A 17100-nucleotide genomic window follows, 5' to 3' on the forward strand; every position below is an offset into this window, starting at 1 on the left:
GCCAAGGTGATAGTAAGGAGTTTTAGAGTAAAGCAACACAATAATTACTGTAATAAAGTTGTTCAGACTCTTATGTCATCTGAGAATTGCTCAGTAACCATCAGTACACAAGAAGGGACATCCAGCCTTTGAGCTACGACAGAGTTACAGGTCAGCCCTCGGCATCTCAGTACACCACAGCCCCACATCTCCTTAGCGCTGCCTTTACGTGAGCTCCATCCACAGCATCTCCCTTCTGTGTGCAGACCTGCCTAGACCTGCTCCCACCTGAGAAGCACCACGCAGCTTCTCCAATTCAACAGCCTTCTTGGGATGCTGCAGCAGAGCTTATTAACTCATTTGGCTTTACTAATATATCAAAACACAGAGATTTTAAAGAAATGTTGATGTGCAATCACACCACATTCAAAAAACAAAAATACAGGACACCACGTACTGAACACTTGGATCTCTGTAAGAAATTGCTTTTCTTTTCTCTTTTTTCTCCTCCCTGTTCCCCACAGTACGTCCCACAGCGCTGTTTAAGATCCCAAAGACATTCCCAGTATGGGAGATGCTGAGGTCCCAAAGCAGAGGCGGCAGCACGTGGCTGCCCACTGCTGTGGGCACAGGCGCAGCAATGCTGGGAGCACGACCAACACATCTGGTCAGTGCCTGAGCTCAGCGGTCCGCAGAGCAGCACAGACTCCAGATACTGGAATTCAGGGTTGTTCAAACATCCCGGAGAGTGAGTATCCGTTGTGAAAAAAACTGAACGGAAGAGGTAGATTTCTCCTGCCATATCCAAGCTGCGTGCAAGCAACAAGGATCACCAGTTAATGTCAGAATGCCCAGCTCCTGAGATCAGATCACATACTGCAGAAGTATAACTTGTGTTCCCGCCGGCTTCTTTTGCACTATCTGTTTTGCCTTGCAAAAGCTGGTCTTCAAAGATGAACCTTGTCAAAAGTCTCCTGTGATCAGGGGCTGTATCTGATTAAGGTCCTGAGGCAAATGAGAACCTTACAGATTGCCCAGGAGTCAGCATAGAACAGAAGTGCGAAAATGATCACAGGATTCCCCTGCACACGCAGCCAGAGGAAGCAGTGCACCACGGGTATGGCAGCTGGTGGGCCTGGCCCCGGCTCAACAAGGCTCCAGGCAGCTGCCAAAGGAACTTGTGCAGAAGGCTCTGATGTCAGAAAAGTAGGGCTGGGGGTTCCATCACCCACAGCTTGGGGGAAAAGAGAAGTCCAGGCGGAAAAGACACAAAAATCAAGGAAACGTGACGTGGCAGCCGCTGCTCTGGAAGTGCAGTTTGGAAGATGAATTTTTCTCCTGAAGATTTAATGGAGGGAGGGTGCTGTCTGTATTCGTTTTCTATTTAAGAAGGCTGCAAAAATGGGAAATCAATCATTTCATCCTCTACTGACACACAGCAAAATTTTCCCTTCTGTAACTGCATCAGTTATTTCAGTGCTCCCAGGGCACCACGTTCCCCTGCTCGGGACGCACACCAGGACGGGCAGCACCACAGGAGCCAGCGGGCCCAGGGTCAGCCTCAGAGAGCACAGTGACAGCAGGAAGCAGGGAGCCAACAGGCAGCCCAGCCGTTTTAGCTGAAATACTTAGTTACAGGCTTCACATTTCACTTTCATCCTACTTTTGGATGAGAGAATCTGTTCAAAGCACAACATTAAAGACGTCTAAACGCAGTCAAATTAATAACTGACATGATAATCTTGATTAGCAGGTATTTGCATCTACCCAGCACCAGAGTTTTCAGCCTCGCGTTCAGTCTGCGCTCACCGCACAGACAAGCAGTCCTAGCTGGGAGGCACCGGCACGGCGGCACAGGTGGCAGCGCACAGCGCGCACTGCCCGGGGCAGACAGCAGCCCACCCCTGGGTGAATCACAGCTGCGTCCCAGGCCTGGGCTGCTCCGGAGCCAGGCGCGAGCGGCTGCCTACCCGGCATGTGAGTCATTCCTGGGAATGAGAGAGCCAGTTGCTCCGGTTGCTCCTGGCCAGGTGAATCCTGCCTCTCTGATCAGGTACCACAAAAAAAGGCGATTGGAAGCACAGAAGCTTACTTCCAGATATGGTTTATTTAACCACCTTAGCGCAAGAAATACTCTCGTGACTGTTTTTAGTCTCAAGATGCATTTTGGAGGAGTCTGAGGCACGTCCGCGATGCAGCTCAGAGACAAATGGAGGGCGACAGCGGGGACAGGTAAGTGACTTCTGAACATCGGAAAAGCAGTTGATAGCTTGCTCTGTACGTTTTGCCTTTCTTAAACACCCTTAACTGAAAAGAAAGTGGGGATTAAGACAAAGTTGCTGAAAAATCAGACAGAGAAGCATAAAGTGAGGATCAGATCAACTGAAAGCGGGAGAAAGTCTCAGGTAGTGAAAACTTCCAATCTTTTATTAATTCGGTGGTAAATGTTACTTGTTATTTTTCTCCCAAGAGAAAAATACAGATCTATTTCTACTAATTATTCCTTCTGAGATACTATTAATAGTGCAAGAGGGTTTGTGGTTTTAATGCCTTGCTTCCTGACACAGGTTAGGTCATACCGAGTAAGATCCAGTAACCGTAACATCTGAACCTCTGTCCGAGGTTTGCATTCGATCCTTTTGTCCTTGTTCAGTACAGGAAAGCGTACTTGAATTCTTTTAATTACTCTGTACAGAATAAAGGTTCTCTTCCTTCATGCTTCACTCCGATCATGTTAAAACTTGTCAGGTTCACTGGAAAAACCACATAGCTCTGAGCAGGCAACTCACACTGCGTCGGATCTGTCTCAGCGTTCAGGACAGGCACTTTCACAGATCTCTCTCATTTAACGAGTATTTCAGATTGAAGTGGTGATGCTCAGCGACAAACAGCAACGCAACTGAAGGTTTTATATTCTACAGAAATGGCTTGCCATAGGTGCGCTATAGGGACGCAGAAATCTGTCTTCTCATTGGGCACACTCGGTGTTACTCTCATAGAGTTTCACATATCGTCCCATCACTCTAGAGAAGATTTTGCAATCTTCCTTCACAAACAGGGATGCCAGGAGCATTGGCACCGGAGCCAGCAGCCGCTCGGCACAGCCCGGCCCTTCTGAGGGCCCGCTCTGCAGCGAGCAGTGGAGGCAGAGCAGCCGAAGGGTGCGGAGAGGTTTCAGGCAGAGAGCGTCTGTTTGCACTCGGGGTGCGTGGGAAGCAGCCGCTCTCACAGCACTGTGCTGGTTCCTGCCTGCCGCCCGCGGCTTTCCCTCCCATCGCGGCCCGCTGCCGTCTCACCCTCGTGCCTCCCAGGCTGCCGGGGCATCCCCAGGGCAGGGCGGCAGCAGCAGGCAGACCAGCTCACCCGGTGCCTGTGGCGCAGCCTGTGCCGGCACGCAGCCCCGCAGCCTGTTGGGCAGGGCCGGGCTCTCCCAGCCCAGACGGCCGCGGCGGCCCTTCGCTGCTGTGCACGGCAGTGGTGGGACGCCCAGGCCGGCCACGAGGAACTCAAGGCGTGCTGCATTTACGAGACTTCTGGGGCTAGGCGAAGATGTGCCCAACAGGAATTGAGGTCCGCAGCTACCTCACTGCCATCACACCACGTCCCTGCCAGGGGACCAGGCCGGAGCTGCTCAACCAGCACTGCCAAAGCAGCACAGCAGGATTTCAGCACTTCATTCCCACACCTCAGCTGTCTCAGCCCTTCCTGCCATTACATAGCCCAGTATCTTCTTAAAAAACAAAACCATAGGTCCTGCACTACGAGGAGCAGGCTTACACGTCCGATCAACCCTGAACCTGAAAGGACACCATCACAGCAGCACAGCGCTTCTTGCTTTTCCTCGGGAAATGCTTCTGGCACACCCAGGTGAAACAGTGAGCGCAGCCCAGCCCGGCCCACACCGCCCTCACACAGCACCGCCGCCATGGGCACAGGGCCGGCAGCTCCCACAGGACACCAGTGCTGCCATTCCCCACATGTACCTTTTTTGGCTTTGATGCCAAATTTGGTGAGCCCATGTTAGCAATGTGCATTGAAGCACAGAAAAACCCAGCAGCAGATGTGGATTTCGTCCTTTTGTAACAGGAACTAGAATTGCATATAAAAGGAATAGAAATTTTGATGCAAAGAAAAAAAAAAGAGCCTGAAATTGAGTCTTGAATGACTTCAAGCCCCAATCGGCATTGTCTACATGTGTGCACCGGCATTTTATTCATACCTTCTTGCAGCATCCCCTGCAGCACCTGGGAGACACGGCCAGCACGCAGTGGCCAGAACTGTGCCACGCAGTCACAAAACCTTCATCTTTTTCTGACCTAGACAACATCTTGATCGCTTTTAAAGTTCCATTGCAAGTTTTTCAATCCTGTTTGCCATCACACAGAACCAACATCCACACTCACAATGCAGTACTATTCAGCAGAGGCTGCCATGCCCACTTGAGCAACCATCCCCTGCTGCAAAGGGCCGTCAGCCTTCGCTCTCTGCCAGGTCAGTGTGTTTCTAACAGCTTCTTAACATGCAGAAGACTGACTCTGGGATAACAGCACACAGGAGGAACAGCTTATGGAACGACAGGAACCCTCTGACAGTCTGACTGTGGGGGTGGTCAGACCTGCAGCTGCTGCTGCTCTGGGCAGGGAGCTGGATCGGACCATCTCCAGATGTTTGTGCCTTCTGACCTCACCTGGTCTACAATTCTGGGAACGGGGGCCCTCCTCTTGAAGGAGAGGAGGGAAGAAGTATATATATTTCTGCAGCTATCAGCACAACAGCAGTGGGCACCCAGGAGGGGCAGCTGAAAGGCAAAGCAGACATACAAACTTCCGGCAAGAAGGGAAAGGCATGGAACTGATCTCCAGCATCATCCTCCTGACATCACGTGGGAGATCAGAAACAACGTGTGGAGAGAGGAAGGAGCCAAGGCCAATGGCACAAGGACGAAGATGGTGAAGATTCAGGAAGGAGGATGCTCTGTTAATTGCCAGATGAGTGAGAGAAAGCAGTGTCAGGAGCAGGAGGAATGAGGGAGAGAGGAAACGGCTCGTGCTGTGCCATGGCGAGGCCGGCAGCAGCCTGACTGTGCTTCGCACGGCAGCCCCTAACAGGAGCTCAGGGACAGCAACCTCAATGGGCTACAGCATGGCTTCTGCTATCGGCTGGTTCTGCACAAGCAGAAACAACCCAGCAGCATCTTCTAGACAGAGACAAAGGAAGCGCTCCAGAGCTAATCCCTTCCTCCTGCCTAATTAGAGGCTGCCATTCCAAGAAAACATTCATTATCCCAACTCTGTCAACCTCTGCGTTGTCCTCCCTTCGTTTTCAGGAAAAAAAAAAATCAGAATTGCAACACTTCACTCCTCTGCCACCAACAGCCCTTTACCTGCAGCCCAGTGTGGGGCCCTTCTGCTGCCAATTCTCTCCTAAACCTCATGTAAAAGCAACTGCAGCCTATAAGAGAGATGCCTGAGCACTACACTTCATACCACACTGCTTTAGAACTGGCAAAGTGCTGGCCACCAAAGAATCAATGCCGAGGATCCTGTTGCTCTCCCTCCCATTTTCTGAGTTCAGCAGGCTGAAAATCTCACAACAAGAGTTACTAGAGCTGGGTGTGCGCAGTCCTTGAGGCACACGGCAGCCCACATTCAGCAGACCTAAAAGTATCTGCTTCAGAAATTTACCACTGAGCAAAACCAAAGAAAACAGAGCAATCAGTATTTGAGATGAGGATCTGCAAGGCCTAGAACCACCGAACTTCAGTTCTGCTTTGCAAGTCCGTCCTGTGCTACAGACAATAGTCTTCACACAGCCAACCCCTATAGCCAGTCTGCCAGCTGCAAAGCACAGCACGATAGACCAGTTGTGACCCTGATTCCAGGTCATATTTAATACATATTTAAGAGGAAAGAGAACTCATGCATCTTTAGGTGCAGCAAATGAGTTGCCAAAATAGACAGCCTTATACCAAAGACTAACAACTTCTGCTAGGGTTTGTAATCTGTGCATGGAAAATCTGATTCAAAGTAAGCAATGTTAATCCATGAACTTTTAATTTTTCTGTCTTTTGAGAGCATTAAGGACAAACTCAATAATTTGGGCAGCAAACAGGCCTCACGTCAGACCCATCCCACATACTGGAAAATTAGGCTTCATAATCATTCACTTGAAATTAATATTAAAAAATTTGCACAAAATATTCCAAAACTGATGTTGAGAAAATAAGATATACATAGATATATATTTTTTTTAAACTAAAGAAATCACGTTATGCTATAGGTATGGCCCTACCCCCTGCTGAACTTAATACCTGGTGGCAAGAGTGACAAACGGAGAATTTCACATATAAGCAGCATTACTTACTCCCACTGCAGCATCCTGCTGCACCCGCTGCAGGCCCCCAGAAACTGTACAGCAGAACAGTTACAGGCACAAGCTGAATGTGACGTTCAAGGAGTATCTGCAATAAAGCAATGCCAAAGGCTGCTGCAGAAAGCAGAAATGAGCAATGGAGCTGGTTACTCAGATGCACATGCACTGTACTTTTACCTTTACGGCAAAGGATTGAGAAGGACTAACACAAACTTGAGCGACTGACGTGGGAAACTTTAATTTTCCCAGGAACAGCTTACAGAGGGTTCATCCCACAGCCAGCTCCTGGGCCAAGCGCTGTGAGGACAGAAGGCTCTGCTAGCGATGGCAGGGACCTCTCCCCGCAGGTACGGCACGCTGCGTGGTGCAGCCTGCACCAGGGCTGGCACCAGGCTCCGCTGAGGACAAGCGGACAGCAGAGGACAGGCTCTCGGCCAGGAGCTCTCTCGCTGGCAGCAAGCTGTACTGCAGCTAGCCCAGAGACAGGGCTGCTGGTCACAGCTGCTGAAAGAAGCCTGGGATGGAGGGGAACTTCCAGGAGGAACCTAGAAACCAAGAAGTGGGTTTTGTATTAGATACTGAGGCAGACGTGAAGCTCTCTGAGCCGAGGCACTGGTTCCTGTTTCTGGGTATGACTAAGCTGCCAGGCGCTGGAGCCCACAGCTGCAGTCATACCTTGCTCCTGTTTTCTTAGCCTCTCGAAGTTCAGTCAGTCAGGGGTGGCAATGTGTCTGCTTTACGCAGAGCTGCCTGCACACCTCCTGAGAAGGCAGGAATGGGGAGCAGCAAGTGCAGAGCCCAGGGAGGGTGCTTTCAGTCTCCTCCCTGCCAGCGCACATGGGAGCAGCTCCAGTCAGAGGCAGCCAACGCGCACAGCTGGCTCGGCCTGAAATACAAGCAGTTGCATGACCTCACCAGCACTCAGCCCACAGCAGCGGGCACCCGTTGCCAGGTGTGCTGAAACGACGCAGGGAGGGAATGGATGGAGGTAAAGAAGAGGGCGGGGATGCAGGCCCTGTACTACTGCTTGCCAGCTGGCTGCAGCAGTATGCACAAACACTCTGCAGCCTGCACTAATGCTTGTTTCTTTCCCCCCTCACAAATCTTTACAATTAAGCAAATCAGTGATTTTGTTCTGATGGCAACAGAAAAGAACATAAGTACAGTCAGTCAAGAGCAAATTTAACAAACTGCTTTGCATTTCTTCTGCTTATATTAGTTTTGCTGCTTACCAGACCTTATGCTGACATGCAATGAGTGGTGTACTGAGCAGCTGTGCTCAGGTAACCCAGCATCACTTAAAGCCCAGCAGCTCTATAAACCAGAATCTCACAAAGAAAATTTTCTAACTTTTAAGGCGTTGTAAATAAGAGGTGCAAGAAGATTAATTAGATGTGACAGTATTGAATTTCTTCAAATAGTGAGGCAACCCAAAGCCTTACTCATAAAAAAACCATAGTCATTCTCTACCCAATGGCAGTGAAATCTACCATGCAGACTACTACTGCATTTCTCATCTGAGGCCATCGCAGCCAGGCACGTAAACCAGTCTGTCAACAATGGCAGCAGAACGTTACCTCATCAGTGAAACAGCATGTGCTTACCCTGCATTTGCTGCAACCGACAGCCTTTAGAGGAAAGAGAGAAGAAAACAGCCAGCCAAGTGCATGAGCCACAGAGAAGAAGGTACGTACTGGTTTAAAAATGTACATGAAATGAAGGAGTAGCTTCCAGTGCATCTTCAGAAGCACCCAGACAGAACGCACTTGTGTGGAAGCACGAGGCTGGAGGTTGGAGAAACACGGGATGAAATTGGTCAGAAGAAAAGAGTGTGAAGAACAGGACAAAGAGTTAAAAACCAACCTTGTCCAGCACAGAAATACCACATCCAATGCCACAAGTAAAAAAGTCACTACCAGAGCGCATAGCCAGAGTACAATCACAAAATGTCTTAAAATATTCTTCAACCTTCTTTGTGCTCCTCCAGTCTGAAATGCAGTGGTATTTACCAAAAAAGCCGCAGCTTGCAGAGCCAAGGGATACAAGGAATGTGCTCTGTCTATCCCAGTACTTCTTAGTTTCCTGCTAAAGTCTATTAAGCACCTTCGGATTTCTGAATCTAAGCAGGATCATTTTTGTGTGTCCCAAAATGTGTCATACAACCAATCCCATGCAGCAGGGACTACCATGCCTGCATCTGCTGCCCTCACCAACCTGTTTGTGATGTTGAAGTTTCAGAATTACAACAGCATAAGGGAAAGTCTGCAACACATAACTGGGGCAGCCTTCGGCAGGTGTCATCTCCATCCTCCACCCCTTGCATGCACGGAGGCTGCTGCTGAGCTCAGCTGCGCCAGCAAAGTAGGACACAAAGCACTGCCAATGTGGTTCAGCTGTCACAGCTCTGTGACAGTATTTGTGAAGTTTGCTGCTTTCTTCTGCCAACCAACACTTTGCTGGGATTTTATTTTATTTTGGAACATGTTCTAGTATTAACAGCATTAGCAATAAGATAACAGAGAGAAATCTGTTCAGGTTCTTGATCTAATTGGCCTGCAGGAAGACAGAGCAGGGTCTGTCTTCCGGGGTGATTTCTATTTCCCTGGGCAGTTTGACTGTGGTCACACCTTCAGAGGCAAGGAAGACAAATGTTGCAGGGATCCCCCACAGCCAGTGCTGTGGGCAAGGATGAGCCAGACCCTATGGGCTCTGCTGGAAAAAGCACTGACTTGAAAAGTGTGAAAGAAGGGATGCTTCTGCTCCCCTGCCCTGCTATACCTGGAAGGGACAGCAGAGCACGGCGAGCAATCAGCTGGGCTTCTTCTGCACACATGGCTTTGCAGGCAGTGGGACAACACGCACCCAAGCACATGCATCACAGAGCAAGCATAGGAGCTGCTGACAGTATTGCACGCAACAGGCACAGCTAAGCTGGAGCTGCAGCCCACTCCCCAGGGCAGTCGGGTAAGTGCCTGTGCAGGGAGAGCCCTCTGTGACAGTGATTTCAGCGTTTCTGGTCCAAGCAGCTGCAGTCCATCCTCTGCAGCAGTTTTCAGCTATAAGGTAACAGCCTAAATCCCAGCACTCAGACCAGCAGCCCTGTGGCTCCAAATAACAGCACCCACCAAAACAAACACCATCTACAGCGAGGAAAGGAACTGCACCCTGATGCACTCTGAGCAGGGGCCTGAAAGTCTCAGCTTGCCTCATCTCTGCTGACAGCAAGCCCCACGATGCCAATGGGAACTGACTGGCACAAGCTGGGAGGAGAGGCCAGTGGCTGAGACCACCGTGCAGCCAGGGACCCTTCTCATTGTGTCAGAAAACATCGGTTCATTTTCTGCTGTGAGTCAAGAGACGGAACCTTCGGAGAGTGCAGGTGCTGCTCCTGTACAAAGATGCGCTCAGCCACTCCATGTTGTCAGATCCATACAGCCCCTCTGTGACTGTACTCACCTGAAGAATGGAGGCAGAGGTGGAAAAGTTCACGAGCTTTTTGTAACACGATTTACAGCAGCTCCCTTCGGAACCTGGAGTAAGTGACAGCACACAAGCAGCACAAACCTGACCCAGTGCCACTGAGCCCCACAGCATTCCCCTGTCACCGAATGGGCACATGGCAGCCACCTGTCCTGCCTCACCCACCGGGCTGTGGGACAGCGGGGAGCCTTCTGGGGACCGGGCAACAGGCAGGAAAGGAGCTCTGAGAAACAAGGAAATAAGCGTCTTATTTGCCTAAGATAGAGATATGCATCTTTCCATAAAATGACTTGTCCTTTTGATCTTGGTGCCTCCTGGGCAAAAAAGAATAGCTGTGAATTATAAACAACAGAACAGAGTGATGGAGATTTTTCTTACTCCCCAGGAAGATGACTACTGCTTCTCAGCACAAGACAAAACAAAACACCTAAATTACTTTTGATGGTCTCATTAGGAGCCAGAATTTGTAAACAATGTCAGACAAAAGGAACCTAAACTGAGAAAAAGCTTAAAAACAGCAGAATTACTTATTTATTTATTTATTTATTACCAGAGCTTTAAGACATGATGATTTGCTTTACTGCCACCTAGGGACAATTTGAAACTTACAGAGCCACAGAGAATCCTTAGAGTTGGAAGGGACCTTGAAAGAAAGAACGACTTGTTCCCTTCCCGTGTCAAGTTTTGGTCTGCACAAGGGCTCAGTAGTTTTGTCCATTGTTCATCCCCATAGGAGAGGCAGCCAGGGCCAGTGGAGCGGCTGGGACCTGAGCCATTTAGCTGCAGTTTTCTTATCAAAACTAACAAACAGAAAAGGAAGCATGGAAAAAACACTGCACTTGCATGATTCAAGAATCAATAATCTGCAGTGCTGCCTTACAAATTGGTATCACCGATTTCTTGGAGCAATGCCAAACCATCATCATGCCTTCATAGCACACACTGGGTTCCACGCTTGCAGCCTCACAGCACCTGGTGCCCGCGCTTCCCTGGCACTGCAGGGCTGCCTCTAACCTCTGTTTTTCCCCCAGAATGTAACAGCGGTGCTGCCCACAGCAAGGCCTGGAGCTGTGGCTGCCAGAGGGACTCCTGAGCACCGCGGCCGACGACACACCACAAATAATGGGGTACAACCTGTCCTATGGACCGCCACCAGGTACAGTCAGGAACAGCAGCTCAGTGTCACCAACACTGCCTCCAACGTTCAGATGTGTCCTTTTGAAAGAGGCCTTCGGTATTCTGCCACATGCAGCCCCGTGGGCTTCAGTCCTGGCTTACCAGCCAAGACAAGGTGCAAACATTTTGGGTAAAAAAAATAAGTGAGATAATGTAGAAGAACCTGGAGTTTGTTCACAAACACTTGTACTCGAAACCTTAAAATCCCCAGAGAATGTGATTTTTAATTACACTCAAGTAAATTAAGTTTCAAATTAGCATCTGAATAGGCTCAAAGATAGCCTCCAGAGCCCTGTTTCTGGGTAACTGGATGGACAGAGCTCTGCTGCCCCTTTCCAGCAGGAAGCAGCACCGCTGCGCTCGCACCCTGTGCTGTAATGCACCGAGTTCAGCAGCGCTGCTTTCAGTGGCTGACCAGCAGCCCATGGGGCTGCCCGGGGAGGTGACATTCTAGAGGACAGTTCTTCGTCCATCGGACACCACGAACACTCTAACACTGCTCTCACCCCACAGAGGAGCACCTGAGCACAGTCGCCAGCGCCGCCCCCAACCGCTCTGTGGGCCCCCCCGGGAACGCCACACAAGATGGGTTCACCACCATCGTCCTTCCTGTGCTCTACCTGGTCATCTTCCTGGCGAGCATCCTGCTGAACGGCCTGGCGGTGTGGATCTTCTTCCACATCAGAAACAAAACGAGCTTTATATTTTACCTCAAGAACATCGTGGTCGCAGACCTTCTCATGACGCTGACGTTCCCATTCAAGATAATCCAGGACTCCCAGCTGGGACCGTGGCACTTCAACTCGTTCCTGTGCCGATACACAACAGTTCTGTTCTACGCCAACATGTACACCACCATTGTGTTCCTCGGGCTCATCAGCATCGACCGCTACCTGAAGGTTGTGAAGCCCTTTGGGGACTCCAGGATGTACAGCATCACCTTCACCAAGGTGCTCTCCGCCTGTGTCTGGGTGGTGATGGCCTTCCTCGCCCTGCCCAACCTCATCCTCACCAACGGCTACCCCACGAGGAGGAACATCGACGACTGCATCAAGCTGAAGACTCCCTTGGGAGTCAAGTGGCACACAGCCGTCATTTACATCAACACCTGCACCTTCATGGTGGTGCTAATAGTGCTCATAGGGTGTTACATTGCCATATCCAGGTACATTTATAAATCGAGCAAACAGTTCATTAGCTCGTCGAGCAGAAAGAGAAAGCATAACCAAAGCATCAGGGTTGTAGTGGCTGTGTTCTTCACCTGTTTCCTGCCGTACCACTTGTGCAGGATACCCTTCACTTTCAGCCATCTGGATAAACTGCTGGACGACTCTGCACATAAAATCTTGTATTACTGTAAGGAAATGACACTGTTCCTGTCTGCATGTAATGTTTGTCTAGATCCAATCATTTACTTTTTCATGTGTAGATCGTTCTCACGAAGGCTGTTCAGGAAATCAAATATGAGAACCAGGAGTGAGAGCATCAGGTCTCTGCAGAGTGTCAGGAGGTCCGAAGTGCGCATCTACCACGAATACACCGACGTCTGAGCTCCCCACACACGGACTGGTGCTCATTGCTGAGGGTATTTGTACAGCATGTAAATAAAACCTGTCTTTGGGTATTGGACCACAGAAGTGCATTGAGAACGTGCAGACATGTACAGCTCTGCCATTTCAGCTCACTAACATCTACCTTAACTCAAAATCATAAATACACACACAGACTGGGTTCACTTCAGAGGCATTTGGGTATGTTTTCTTTGTTGTTTTGCTTCTTAAGACCAAGAGAAGCCAAAGAAATCCCATATAAGTATCCTGTAATGTAAAGAACGTTCCCATTAACCAAGAGGAGCTGTTCTCCCCCAGCTCAAGGTCCAGTGACGACTCCAGCTCAATAACGTTCCTTTGTTTCATTTTTAATTCATTTTTTACTCCTATCGATCTTCGATCAGTTCTTCCTACCTTCTTGCAGAGTTTAGACAGTAGTGTCGATATTTTCACCTGGATTATTTACTGTGAGCACGAGAACATCAAAACACTGCTTAACAATCAAAAAATGCATGGATTGTACATGGCAGCAGACAGGAGCCAGGTTAAAGGTAGCACCTGGAAGAGAAGGCGGTGGCAGCAGAGGCAGAGCAGAGCAGGTGCCTGAGGGCAGTGCCATGGCATCCAGAGCCATCGGCAGGTCTCCTGGTGAGCACAGCGAGGTCAGCAGCAGGAAGCCATGAACACCCACCTGGTGGCACTGCCAGCCAAGCTGCAGGCTGGGAGGGCTGCAGGACGATCCCTAACGCATGTCAGCCCAGCCACAGCACATCCCCACCAGACATCAGCACAAACCAAACGCCCTCCCGGTCTGTCACTTCTCAAAGAAGAACCCCAAACAGCCCCATATTTCTTCACCCTTTGGTACCAAAGCACAGCTCTTCAGCAGCCCTGCACGGGCAGGGCCCAGCACTTCCACCATGCCGACGGCTTGTTTTCACAGCACTACGCCTGCTTAACACAGCATGAATAAGACAAGGGCTTCTTTCTTTAAGTTATTTTAGTTTTATGCACTATTTTATATATAGTTTAAAACTTCAGTGTGTTGTACATAATACAGATAGTATATGCTATATATAATCACACAGAGCATTTGGATTAAATTGATGAGTTAATGCAAACATTACAAAACTATTGACACTGCTCGGGGAAAGGGGTCACTTCTGGAAAGGAAGAACACTTCCAATATTTACCCCATTTAAAACACGAATAGTACAGTTGGCCAAAAAAAGACAGAACAAACACTACTTTAGCCCTGTAGAAAAAACTACGCTCACATATACAACACCGAAGGCAAGTTCTGGGGCTGCATCTGCCATCCTGTGCTCTTAAAGTCTGCACATACATGAAGCCACATTAAGAGAACCATTTCTGTGACTGAGCTGCATAGTTCAAAGTCTCTTCAGCTCCACATTAGATGGAACAGCACGCTGCTGGCTTGGCTCTGTGAAATAGCTAGGTCAGTGTGCACACCAACGTCAGTAAGCAAACACCTTCTCATCATGTCCTATATGGTTAAAGTGATGCCCAAACGCTTCTGGTCTCCCCTTTATGACACAAGTAGCAGAAAGGACGGGAGGCTGATAGCTCCTCAGACCACACCATTACTGCATGACATTCTCAGCCCCTCCTGCTCTCCTCTCTCCACCTGTGCTTCCTTCCAGCACGCAGCTCCTGCCCACTGCATGCACACCAGCTGCTGTTTCTCACTACCTCACTTGTTTTCACTTTATGCATTCACATTAGCTTTCCTCCTAGAAGATACAGAACTGCCATTCCCTACGTAGCGATTTCATACCAAAACGACCTGTTACACAAAGCACTGCCATCAGGGGATGCCCTCTGAAGAAAGCTTCACGACACCCTTTCCAGAAGACCAAACAGATGAAGCAGCAGTGCCTGGGGAAGGCAGAGGTCCCAGTCCCACTGGGAAGCGGTGTGGCCGTCCTGCATTTGGAGGAGGCACGGGGCTCTGCTCCAAAGCCCAGCAACAGAAACACAGACAGCACTGCTCCATAAAACTGCCTGTTTACTGTAACTTGACAGGGTGTATCTGTGATAAACATTTCTCACTACAACTTACACTCGTGCTTATACAACAGTTCTTTGAAGATGCTGCTTGGAAAAATCTTTTCCCAGGACTAAAGATGAGTTATAAAAGATACTGATACTTCTCAAGCATCAGATAACTAAATATAATGTCTGCGTTTTGCAGGGAATTTGGTACTTAAAAGCCTTCTCTTCCTGAGAAGAAATAGGCCTGATCACAGCACTGCTTCACCAACGCCCACTGCTCAACAAGCTTTTTCTGGGCTGGTGGTAGGAAGCTGCATCAGTCACCATTTGGTTTGCATGGCCTGAGGACTGACTTTCAGACATATCCTTCTTTTTCACTTCCCTGTTCTGAGCTTTCATTCCTCTTTAGGTCTGTTATCTGCTTAGGTTATTTAAAGTGCTGGATTTTTAACTAAACCTCCACTTCTGACCAAAACAAGTTTCATAAGCAGTAATGAGGTTAGTGGGATCAAACAATAACAACTTAGAAGCTGTTTTTGTTGTTTTTCACCCAAATTGGTCTATTTTTGACACATGGATGTACTTCAACACACGCTACTCCTTGTCCTGTGATGTAACTTTCAATGGCACAGCACTATTTCCCCTCACAGCCCCCACAGTGCTACACATGATTCATTCTCCACTCTTCCAACCATAGCTCTGGTGTTCCTCATTCTCTGTATTGTGCCCAAGTTCTTCCTGAAATGAGCAGTTATAGGAACAGCATCAGATGCTGAGCTTAGCTGTGCCCTCAGGACGCAGGACAGGACAGGACAGGCACACAGCCGAGTTTGGGTCACGCAGACTGGGACTGCTGTGTTCTGCAGGACACCCCACAGAGAAGAGCTTCCAGGCAGAAGTATGACAGCAATCCAGACCCAAGAAAGCAGGAGGACACTGTTAGTGAACACCAGTGAGAGTTTTCACTGAAGAAGTTCGGCATTATGCTGTAAGTGACAGTGCTGCCTGACCCATAGGCTGTGGAAGGAATGTTTCTGGAGATGTGCTTCAAGACGGCTCCAGATCACCGTCTGTGCAAGACTCAGGGCACTGCACGCATTGTGTGCTTTGCTTTTGAGATTACTCTGGCAATCACCTTTACCATGACTTCCTACCAGTGCAGCTTCCTAGGCTTCTTAAAAAAGCAAAGTGAAATTCCCAAACGTTCTGAAGACGTCTTTGTACTGACACACACCAGAGCCTCCACAAGCAAGCCCAATGGTGCGAACACTGCAGCCCCTGGGCCTACTGAGCACCCACACCCTGTGCCATGAGCACCAGGACGCTTCACCCCAAGCTACAGCCAGCAGAGCACGGCCATATCCCAGCTGAATTGGAGACACATCCTTGTAAGGCCTCCCAAAGCTATTCTACAGTGATGCTGAGGCATCGAGCAGCCAGCATGGCAATGCCAGGCAGAAAATATTTGCTGGCACGCTTTGATAGCTTAAAACATGCATTCATAAGCCCTGCAGTGCCTTCATAATCAGCATGAGTTCTAGGGGGATTATTCTAGAAAAATATTTATCTTGTTCATTCCACTTCAGTCTGTTCACAGCAACTGGATGTAAATACACAAGGTCTACGAGGTTTCAGGTTTGGTTGGGTTGGAAGGGTTTGATAATGAGGCACAGACCTCTAACAAGATTAGGGTATATTGTGTATGTGTGGCAACGTTTTGGTGCAGTAAAGTACATCTAGAAAAGATCAGATCTCAGCCTGTCAGCCCCACTCCTGTTCCCAAGGTCAGCAAAGCTACCGGCCCAGCTTTAACTTCTGCCAGCAGCCTCCAGCGTGAGGACCGCCTGGCCACCACCACAGGCAGCTCCTCTGTAACCAGCTGAGCTCCAACATCATGTCAGTTTTCTCCTGTTTCTGGCTTTGAAAACACATTCTCTGGTTCTGATGTAGAAGCTGATCAGTAGGACTATAAAAGCAGTCTCCTTTCACAGTCACTGAGCTCACACCAAACCTCCACATTATTTTCTTAATAAAAGAAAAATGACAAGACCGGGAGGTGGGAGTTTGGGAGTTCAGGGGAAGAAAAAGACTTATATGGCTTGAGGGTGAAATACATTATCCGTTGTTCTTAAGCCACCAAAAGCACGTGACATACAGAAGGAGTCTTTCTGGCGATCATGCTCACCACCTTCTGACCCTTGGAAATAACAGCTGTGTCTGCAGATCCTTATATATTAAAATTGGCTGGCATTTTGGAAAAATATCCATGTTTGCATAATGAAGTGACCCTTCGGTCTGCCCTGATGTCTGGAATCATTCCGATGGGGTGAAACTGCACACAGAGCTGAGGCTTCCTGCCCGCCCTCTAAGCTCTTAATCCTCTGCCCCTGAACAAATGATTGCTTCTCTCTGAAGCACGCAAAAAAATTACGCGTGCCCTAACATTTAATCCATCAGAGTGGCAGCCTGCACTTGAAAACACAGCATTTCTCCTTCCTCTGGGACCTCACGCACTCATGCAGAGCTG

The 17100-nt window shown here is 49.1% G+C and overlaps 2 protein-coding genes across 2 annotated transcripts in view; one reads left to right on the forward strand and one right to left on the reverse strand.

Annotated features, from left to right (window-relative positions):
• MED12L (mediator complex subunit 12L) overlaps positions 1-17100 on the reverse strand; it is a 107545-nt gene that overhangs the window by 41657 nt on the left and 48788 nt on the right. The gene's annotated exons all lie outside the window — the stretch shown is intronic.
• Positions 1434-12786, forward strand: GPR87 (G protein-coupled receptor 87). The gene is made up of 3 exons (XM_010717059.3): positions 1434-2211; positions 10863-10987; positions 11521-12786. Exons 2-3 carry the CDS (start codon positions 10954-10956, stop codon positions 12555-12557), a joined length of 1071 nt encoding a protein of 356 aa, XP_010715361.1. The 5' UTR covers positions 1434-2211; positions 10863-10953; the 3' UTR covers positions 12558-12786.

Source organism: Meleagris gallopavo, chromosome 11 (genome assembly GCF_000146605.3).
Source record: "Meleagris gallopavo isolate NT-WF06-2002-E0010 breed Aviagen turkey brand Nicholas breeding stock chromosome 11, Turkey_5.1, whole genome shotgun sequence".
NCBI lineage: Eukaryota > Metazoa > Chordata > Aves > Galliformes > Phasianidae > Meleagris > Meleagris gallopavo.

Bases quoted from the DNA above. Each gene is read 5' to 3' on its own strand.
- GPR87 (XM_010717059.3), top strand. From the start codon at position 10,954: ATGGGGTACAACCTGTCCTATGGACCGCCACCAG. The intron at 10,988-11,520 runs GTACAGTCAGGA...CTCACCCCACAG, and splicing joins GTCCTATGGACCGCCACCAG to AGGAGCACCTGAGCACAGTC.